The sequence below is a fragment of the Pongo abelii genome, chromosome 1 (assembly GCF_028885655.2).
Source record: "Pongo abelii isolate AG06213 chromosome 1, NHGRI_mPonAbe1-v2.0_pri, whole genome shotgun sequence".
Taxonomy (NCBI): Eukaryota; Metazoa; Chordata; class Mammalia; order Primates; family Hominidae; genus Pongo; species Pongo abelii.
In genome coordinates this window covers 27,690,980-27,701,204 of record NC_071985.2, presented here as the reverse complement: position 1 = coordinate 27,701,204, position 10,225 = coordinate 27,690,980, and the positions used below count along the sequence as shown (strand labels likewise).

The following is a 10,225-nucleotide window of genomic DNA, read 5'->3' as shown; positions in this document are numbered from 1 at the left end:
TTCAGTTTGCTGGGAAAAGAGTAGGCAATAGCAATTTGCTACAATGCATTACATAGTTAATGTCACCAAAGATGTCAAGTGAGCAAGTGACAATGGGGTGGGGGGGTGGGGGGAGGAACATCAAGATCCCTAAATGGAAGATTGTCCTAAGTATTTATCAAATAGCCACTACGGAGATCACTGAATTCTCACCAATCAATCTGGCAGTGATTTGGTCACCAAGGTGCAAAGGCAGATGGGATCCCCTTAATGCAAGCCTTCCCCAATGCAAAAGGAATGATATTTGCAGGAGAGGATGACAGCATTGTGAGAATAGAAGGGACAGTGACTGGGCAGATCAATACTGGAGCTCTTTCACTTCCTTGCTAATTCTGTTTCACAGTGAGAAAACTGGATATGTTCCCTTCCTCATCTCTCTTTCCCTGTATAAAAATCTGTTTTATTTCGACTTTGTTATATATACAAGTTACCAGAGCTAAGAAAGGCTTGAACCTGAGTTAAGGTAAAAGAGTGGGGAAAAAAAGACACATCCCAAACCAGTTTCATTTATATAATGAAAATAAATTTTCACACAATCAACAGAAACACACCAAGATTTTTTTTTTGCGAAAAATATTTTTAAATAAATTTTTCTTTTTTCCTTACATTCTGATATACATATGTAACAAGGTTTATGGCACTGTAACCAGAATCAAATCAGAAAAAAAAAAAAAAGGAAAAAGGTGGGAAGGAAAGTAATTGATATATTGTTGAATTCCTTTCTATCTCCAAGCTGGCAAATTTGCACTATTTGTCTATCATTCAGCTGCCAGCTCTAACTTGTTTGCACACTTAAAACATCATATTATTGCACAAGAAGCCAGTGAAGGCATATAATGGTCAGTTCCTCACTATTTCAAAAAAAATCTCTTAAACCCAGAGAAGGAAAAAAATAAAATAAAATCCAGAGCATGAAACACACAAAATCAAAGGTATCCTTTGTCTCTTTAAAGAATGCCTGAAGGATTCTTAGACCAATTAAGCTGCCCTGATCTTCTCTTTGCACCAGTGAGCACAACAGGGCTTGGTTTGGTTGGGTTTTTGTTTTCTGTGTGGACAGCCCAGGTTGATCCCAGGCCTTGGTGATTCAATGTCTTTTCTATTTACTTTTGGTTCTTTTTAATTGGTTTAAAGTGTGTAGTATCTTCGGTCTATGAACCTGCACAGACTATTTAGTCAAAAACTCTACAAATAGCTTAAAAGGAAAAGGGGGAGAAACAAGTTGTATTATATTTTTATTGTTGGCTTAAAAAAATTACTTCTTTAACCTCCTTAATTTGTCAGTTTGTGGGAGGTGAATCTCAATGGCATCAAAAGTTATAGTCTTCTTACACTTGTTAAAAATAAAGTGTTTCAACAAGTTTGTTTCCATTCACAAACTTTACTCCCAACTAAAAAAAAAAAAAAAGAAAAGAAAACAGAATCCATCCTCCTTCCTCATTGTCTCCTAATGGAGAGCAGCAATCCTTTCCATCCAGACCATTGTCACACAACCGTCTCCACGCCCATCAGCTTTGGTGTAAGGATTCTCGGTGTCACACCGTTGTTTAGGTCTTCCTCGAACTCTAGCAACTGCCCCATGAAGTTAAGGTTTGGGGAGATAATTGGTCGTTTGCCTTTGACAAATTTATAAGCATCAGTCATGGTCATCCGAGTGTGCTTCATTAAGTAAGCGATGACGATGGTGGCGGAGCGGGACACCCCAGCCTGGCAGTGGATAAGAAGCCCCTTCCCACACTGGTGAGCTTCCTCTGAAAAAAGGGAGAAAGACAAGAGATGAAGGGAAGATGGAAGAGAGAGGCACAGAGAGAGAAACTTTTATCTCAACTTTGCAATGCCTTATTTTGTATAGAAATAATGAATTAAAACAGTTTTAAAGCCAAGTATAATCCACTAGTTCATTATGTATATTTACGTCACAACTTCCAGAACTGGCTAAAGTTGATATCAGCACAAACAAGAAGCTATACGTCTACATTTAAAGAGAGGATTAAATGAAAGAATTGCTCATAGGAACAGTTTGCTTCACAGGTGACAGCAGTGGCCTGAAGCCAGACCTATAACACAGTTAGCTTTCACGTTGAACAAGCTACTGATTAAGTCGACTCTAACAGTCACTGAACCTTCTCTCAAATGTCTTGTTCTCTTTTTTTCTGGAATTACACTACTGAAAGAAAAAAAAAAGAATGAAGGAAAAGGAGAGAGGGAGGGGAAAAATTATACACACACATGAAAATATACACACACATATATATGTGTGTGTGTGTGTGTGTATATATACATATATATACACATACAATTCCTCTTTGGATTAAGGATGTTAATTCCAATTTTCGGTTGTGTGACTTAACAAACCTAGTGCTAGTAACAACTCTCTCACTTGTAATAGAGAAAAAACACTTTCTTTATTCTATAGAATTGCTCTGTACACGAACGGGCATTAAATGGATAAGAGTTTTAGTCTTACTAAACCCTGATTAAGGTTAAAGGAAAAAAGCTTAACTAGAAAGATACTATGTTCAGCTTCTCCCCAGAAAATCCAGTTGTTGCAAAGTTAACTAAAGGCTAGTAGTATACAGGCTGAGGGTGTCACCTCTCAAGCGTTCAATCCCGTTTGCTTCCATGTATGACATTCCAATGTGGCAATAATGCAGAAGATGGAGGAATCCCAGCAATGGCTCAAAATCCAGAGCAATTGAAAGAGGAAGACTTGCTAAGTTTTCAGATATATTAAAAGCTCAGGACAATAGCGTGCAGGCACTACCTGAACAGATTCTTAATGACATTTCTAGACTCTAACACATCCCTATGAAAGCTTCCTTGAAGGAACACCAATTAGATAAACAGGTAGGGAAGGAGAAGGGGTAGAGAGAGTAGTGATTTCACCTAAACTACATCTACTGGCTACCCACCAGTGGACCAAGGAAAAAAAAACCTGATGTAAATTTTCATCTTAAAAATTTACAGATGAGGTTTACTTGTCATAGTCAACAGTATTTCAAGAAAAGTAAGCATCTCTCTTTTTCAACTTTTTCCCTTCAGCACACAGTACTTAGCTCCAAGTCAAGACCAGAAAGCATGGTGGTGAGAGAATGAGCTTCTGAGTGCCTGGCTGGACCACCGGTTCCACTACACACACTTGATTCAGGAATAAATAAACTGGTATAAACACTAAACTTAGATGCTGCTTAGCTTATATTACACTCTCAGTGAAAGCTATTATGTTTATAAAACCTGCTGTGTTTTTCCTAAAGCAAGACTGTAAGATTTCAGCTTATCCAATAATATAACAATGAAAATAAAATTGTGCCTATGCAGGTTGTGATATGGAGTTGTTCTTTGGGCTGAATGCTATTTGTTATTGGTTTTGTTTTCCTTAAAAAAAAAAAAAAAAAAAGGCAGGTAAGCCTGAGTAATCTATAAGGAATGTGAGAGCTTTGGTTGAAATCCTCTTAGAACAAGTATATCTTACCCTACTCATTAAATAGAAAACAATTTCCTAACTTCCTCCAACTGGAATTAAGTCAGATGGAATCTTAGTCATAACATCACATCATGTATCAACCAGAAGTTCCTCATATGCTTGTTGAGAAATTTTTCTTCTTCAGCGCTCCAGGTTTGGCTCAGATTTTATTAATAAAGAATCTGCAGTATCTCTGCATCCTCAGTGTTGCCAGTTGGGAATTACTTAATAGGGCATCATAAACATTGCCTTAGTGTGTTGTGAAAAGGCCTCAAGGCTTGGGAGTCAAAAACCCTGGATTCTGGCCCCTTCTTGGACACTAGAATTCCTATGACCTTGGAGAAGTCACTTTACTTCTCTAAGTTCAGTGATCACCCTGAATTTCCTTTCAGACTCAGTATTCCACGGTCCTGTGCTGACGGCATAATTAGCAAGGAAAACAGCTTGGCAAAATGACCAGAGATGTCAACACTACAGCAAATCCACCAGACCCCACTGGCTGTTAAACCTAAGGCTGTTTTTTTTTTTTTCTCTGACAAAGGAACACCCCACTCCACTTAACTGTATTCTTCCTGGAATAACAACCTGCTGTAATATTTAGGAAAAGTACTAGGCCACCCCTTTATGGTAATAAAAGTTGAAGTTACGTAAAAAAAAACAAATGTTGAGTTTTGCTATATTGCAGGTGCTCCCAAAATGATATTTTGAGTGTTTTTTTGTTTTTTGTTTTTTTTTTTTTTGAGACAGAGTTTCACTGTTGTTGCCCAGGCTGGAGTGCAGTGGCATGATCTCAGCTCACTGCAACCTCTACTTCCCAGGTTCAAGCAATTCTCCTGCCTCAGCCTCCCGAGTAGCTGGGATTACAGGCATGCACCACTACGCCTGGCTAATTTTGTATTTTTTTAGTAGAGACGGAGTTTCTCCATGTTGGTCAGGCTGGTCTCAAACTCCTGACCTCAGGTGATCCACCCGCCTCGGCCTCCCAGTGTGCTGGGATTACAGGTGTGAGCCACTGCGCCCGGTGATATTTTGAGTCTTATAGCAGTTTGGGGCTATAGAAGTTGCAGAAATTAAGATTAGGGTTAGGCTAATAGTTGCTTCCTTCTGGGGATTAAAGCCTGCTGTTGCTAAAACTTCCTCCTTGGGAACTACTCCGTCTACACAACCTGATCTTTCCTAGTTCAATGAGTTTGGGGCAGACTGTCAAAGGAAAACTAGTACCATCTCCCCTTATGCTGGATGAATAAGGCTTAGTAGGGTGACCGGAAGGCATAGGTATGTTTGGAAGAGGTGTCATATTCACTAGATATTGCTTCCAAGGTGCTCAACGGCGATAGTAGATCAAGTAGCAGTAGCACCAACTCTGACCTCCAATTCCTTACTTTCCATCCACTTTTCTGGTTATAGAGCACATAAATGCTAACCCCTACCACTATTTCACTGAGAACTTGAGGGATGAGGATTTCTAGTTGAACGGATCCCAACAAATTCAATTACTGTCCTTTTATATCCATCCTGATGGCTTGGATACACTCGACAGGCTATGACTTAGGAGAATGCTTAAGCTGTTTCAGGTAGCAGAGCCCTCCAAAACTCCAGGGCAGCTTTTCTTTTCCAACACAGGAATAAACCTTGAACTTGATATCAAAGCAAGAGCCGGAGGGAAAAGGAAGGCAGAGGATGAAAATTCCCTATGGGAGATAGTTACCAATGAACTCAAAAGCCTCTTCAAAGTACTGCCGCAGGTTCTGCTTGTTGCTGTCAGTGGCTGGCAGCCGCTTGTAGTTGAACAGGCCTTTCTCATAGTGATAGAGGGGAAGATGAGTGGTGACGTTGATGACGTAGCCGATGTTCAGCCGCTGCATGGTGTCCAGGTCCTGAGCATCCTGCTCGTTGCCAAGGAACAGGAAGGGCAAGATGGGGGTGAGCTCAGCGTTCTCGATGTCAGGGGTGGTGGGGATGGGCTGAGGTAGCAAGCTCGAGGCCGCGGATGCGCCGCCCCCCACCTCCCGGCACTCTTGGAGCTGGAGGGAGTTGTCACAGAGGTTTTCATGGTTCTGCTTAAAACTACTAAGTCCACCTAGAACACAAACACAGAAGGTGAGAGTGACTGAGATTTCAGAGCTGGCAGAGAATGCCACCTCCCCATTAGAATGAGTTTGCACTGTAGCTCATGCATATTTTAAATACATATATAAATATGTATTTAAGCAAAAAAAATAAAAATAAAAATAAAAAATAAAAGTCCATTTGGAGACCCAAGACAAGCTTCGGGGAATATCACTGCATGGAGCACTTTGGAAATGTGCTCTTTCTACAAATGAGGGCATGTTCCCCTAGCAAGAGTTCCACGCGACATCAAGCAATTGCCTCAGCTGCAAATGTGACCTGCCTCAAAGAGCCATATGCTCAGTGGCCTACATAGAATCCTGCAACTTTGGGAGCCAAGAAAGGCACAGATGACCTCCTCGGGTGGAATCTCAGCACCACAGGAGCATGTCTTGCACCCTTCATAACTCACTTCACCCAGAGGGACAAGTTTGCTCCCAATACAGCAGAGTGGTTACAAGCAGGAACATTGGAAGAGACAGGTTATCTTGATTATAATCTGGGTACCATCATTTCCTGACACTATGACTGAAGTTCATTTATCTCTGTGCTTCAGTTTCACCACCTGTAAACTGAGGGTGATGGTGTCTCCCTTTGAGTGCAATTGTGAGCCTGAGATAAATGAATACGTGTAAAATACTTAGCACATCTCCTGGCACACAGTAGAACTCAGCAGGCATTCACTATTTTAATTTATATTATTTATATGATTGCCCACAGGTGAAATCAGCAGAGATGTACTCGGAAAAGACAAGCCAGGGTGGGCTGGGAAGGATTGCTCTTATAATCTTTTTTGATATTCTCCATGTAGGGCCCTGACATTTGTCAAGCCTGACTTTCAGTAGAACAGAATGTGAGAGCAGTGCAGCTGCTTACTCCTCGACTTTCCAAGGCTTGTGGGCACATAAACCCATCAAGAAACCTCTTTCGGATGTGTGAATGCATACTTTTGAGCTTACGGCTCTGCTCTGCCTCCCAAGAGTTATGGGTCTAGCATAAAAAGTTTATAAACTGTGCTTATTTCTCCATTTTTAAAATGCAAACCTTCCCCTGAACAAGTGCAATCTCACTTTTGGGAATGGATCTTAGGGAAATCATCTAACCAAAGATAGTTAGCTAGATATATGGAGATGTTCACTACAATGTTATCTGTTTTATATATATTTTAAAAAGGCCAAGTAAAACACAAAAATAAAAGAAAAAAGTTATTACATTCATTCCACGGAGTATTATGTAGCCTTTAAAAGAGTAGTTGCAAAAAGGATGTGAAAATAAATAAAACATTTTGGTTTAATATTACATTTTTTAAAAGCTAAGTAAAAAACATTCACCAAAAGCTGAAGAACTGTACAAAAAAAGAACAATTGTTTAAGTTAGGGAATTTACGGATCACAGTTTATTGTTTAAATTTTCTGCTAATATTTTTACACACAATGGCATGCACAGATAAACCCAAAGGATTATTACAAAGCTCAAATTATAATAATATACATGTAAGTGCTATAAAATCTGGATTGACATTATTAGTGCCAACTGAGCTCTAATCCTAATCAAACAGAACTAGATACACTCTGGCTTTCCCTTTGAAAAGAGGGGGAAGTGGAAAAGTCCTGTTAGCTGAAAGCCACCAGAACACAACATCTACCCTCAAAGACAGATGGCTTGTGGCTGTCTTGATAGTTCCAGGAGATAAGGCAGAAAACCCAAAGCATGAACAAGAGACGGTTATGTTGCAATAAGGACAGGAAGTCTATCTGTCCACTAGCCTCTGAGCCTGGCATATGTTCTTCTCCATTTCAAGTCTCATCTTTGACAAACCACAGCGGGAAACTCCAGACCATAACCTAGACCGAGTCTCATGACTTTTCACAACCAATGGACCCAGAGCTGGCTGTGTAAAAGAAAGAAATCATATTCTCCTTAAGGTATGGTTATGATCCAAAGAAAACTCAAAGGGCAATATTATGTTCACTTTACTCATTGAAAGTAAGAAGTCAAAACCTACCCCAGCTTTTTGAAAAGAAAAACAAGAGCTATATACGAATTTCAGTTGATTTCTAGAATTAACCTCTGCCCTTACATATGATAATTTATTCTGCTAGGCAATTATGACAATAAAGTTTGAACCTGAAGAGATAATTCTGAAGTAGAAGAAAGAAAATATGGAAAATAACTTCACCAGTGAAGACTTAAAAAATAAATAAGATAAAAACTACCCATTGTCATCATCACAGCCTCCACAAAAGGGATTCTGAAGAGTTAAAATCTGCTCAGCTTCGCCTCCACAAAAACCCAAATTCCACACAGATTCTGTGATGGGAACCTAATTCACTTTTTTCTTCAAAAAAGGCAGTTGTTACATTTTTCCATATAAGAAGAGAGAGAAGAACAATAAAACAAATTCAAAAGAAGGCTCTAAAAGCAGGGGAAAAACCTCTCTGTTCTTATTTAGGGTACTCAAGCTGTAATTTGTCTTAAAAGCAGCTAGTTTAAAAAAAAAAAAAAAAAACCCAACACATGCTAGAAAACCCCACACACAGAAAAATGCAGCGTCCAGCTTTTTAAAATTCTGCCTCTACACCTCCTTTCTCAATGACATCAGCTGGAGGCTCCCCACCTGCCCAGTTGCCATAGCAGTTACACAAAGACATACAATGACATCAGTTGGCATGATATCAGCTCTTTGAGTGCAAACAATACAAGAAGAACTACTTTGTTTAAGGCCTTTGGTGCAACTGTGTTCTGGGGAGCCAATGATGTAATGCTAACAGGTGGCATGGGCCTTCCATTTGCCTAATGGGGGGAAAAAACCCATGGCGGAGTGGGGGGAGGAGGGAATTTGAGACAGACACACAGAATGCTCCAAATCACAGAGCATGCTTATGTACAAAAGTATGGGTGTATTGTATGTTTAAGCCATGTAGGAACTCTGTTCATATAATATTTGGAGGTGGGAGGGGTGGAGAGAAAAGGAGATATTACAATTTAAACATATAAGGTAAACAAGGAAATTCTCCTTGAGGGGTCTGAAAAAAGAGTCTCCTGTTCAACTGCCAGTCTGCTAATCAACTTGGGCATCAGTTTTCCATAAGGCTTATGCACAGCTATGTATTGCAGTTAAAAACTCTCTCTGTGGACGGTGCTTAAAGCAAAAAAAAACCAGTGGAAGCTCACAGTGGTGGTTTTTTCCAGAGAAGTCTGCAGGAAGGACTGTTTTCTTCTCTTGGAGAAGGGTTGAAATTGAAATCTGGAGGGGAGGGGGAAGAGTAAAGCTAATCTGGTTTTTCTTTTCCAGTTACTTTCCTCCGACCCTACCCCATCAAATATCACCAGAGGCCAAAGTGACTGATCACTTAATGAGGAACCTTGATGATGTTATATTTATTACTATTTAAGAATATTAGAACATGATAATTAACAAACAAAGCAGGAGCACTGTAGCATGGAGGTTAAGAGCTAAGGTCAGAGACAAACACACCTAGCTGCAGTTATGATTCTGCCTCCTAGCAGCTGTGAGACCCTGTGCAAGTCAGGTTCCCTCATTAAGCCTCAGTTTACCAATCTATTAAGTGGATGTAATATCATCTACCCATCAGGGTCATAGTTCAGGAAGCCTATGTAAAGGTTTTGATACACAACCAGGTATTCGATAAATAATGTCTTATTAACCCCAATATCATCACCTTTGTCCTAAATTCCAACTGATCTATGCACACGCATAGTCCATGAGAGCCCTAAGTGCAGTGCAGTGATTCAGAGCAGGGGTATTGAGGCTGGACTTCTTGGGTTTGAAACCCCAGCACAGCCAAACACTAGCTATGAGACCCTGGGCAGGTTTCTCACCTGTCTCTTCCTCAGTTTCCCTGTATACAAAACAGGGATAATAATAGTACCTACCTCACTGTACTGTTGCAATGATTAGAGTGGTTAATAAAGTACCTTAAAACAATGTCCAGCACATTGTAAGTGCTTTTTCTTTTCATCACTTTGGGAAACTACCATTTTAAAGATCTAAAAAAAAAAATCTGCTTAATACAAAGACTCTATATAAGTAAGCTAATGTTTCTGAGTTTTTACTTTTAAAATTTTATTTAACAAAAAAGAATTAGGAACCAAGGTATCCGAGCAGTTTTAAAGTTTGCAAAACATACTTTTAACATAAAGAAAGCAACAGCTCCCTATTTTTCCTAAACAAATATATCTGATTTCACTTTGTTGGTCCTAGCTTTCCTAATAAAGACTGTCTTTGCATTTCTGGTTTTTCCACAGAATTGAATTTTGAAAATAAAACTGTTCTTCCCTCCTTCTTCCTTTTCTCTAATTTCTACCAAGGTGGCTAACTTCCCTATGTGCACAAGAGCCTGCAGTTATTAGTGCGAACATATTGTAGCCATGAGCAACAATGCCGGGGTGGGGTGAGGCAGGGCGGGTTGGGGGGGCAGCAAATATTTTCAAAGCTTATCTCAAAAGTAGGTTCTCTGCCAAAATGAGTATGGTCAGTACATTGATTCTAAATGGCAGCAACAAAGAATACGTAGAACCTCTAAAGAACTATATGTGGAAATACTGCCTGCCAGTTTCTTCTAACACACAGTCAGTTCAGTGACAGTCCTA

General features: G+C 39.7%; 1 protein-coding gene across 2 annotated transcripts in view; it reads right to left on the bottom strand.

The window, feature by feature from the left end:
* Positions 1-536: 536 nt before the first annotated feature.
* DUSP10 (dual specificity phosphatase 10) overlaps positions 537-10,225 on the bottom strand; it is a 44,526-nt gene continuing 34,837 nt past the window's right edge. For both annotated transcript variants that reach the window (XM_002809427.4, XM_054520051.2), the window contains exons 3-4: positions 5,211-5,582; positions 537-1,790 (exon numbers count right to left, since the gene is read on the bottom strand). In XM_002809427.4, coding sequence (XP_002809473.1) covers positions 1,525-1,790; positions 5,211-5,582 — 638 coding nt within the window. In that variant the 3' untranslated portion in view covers positions 537-1,524. The remainder of the gene's footprint in view (positions 1,791-5,210; positions 5,583-10,225) is intronic.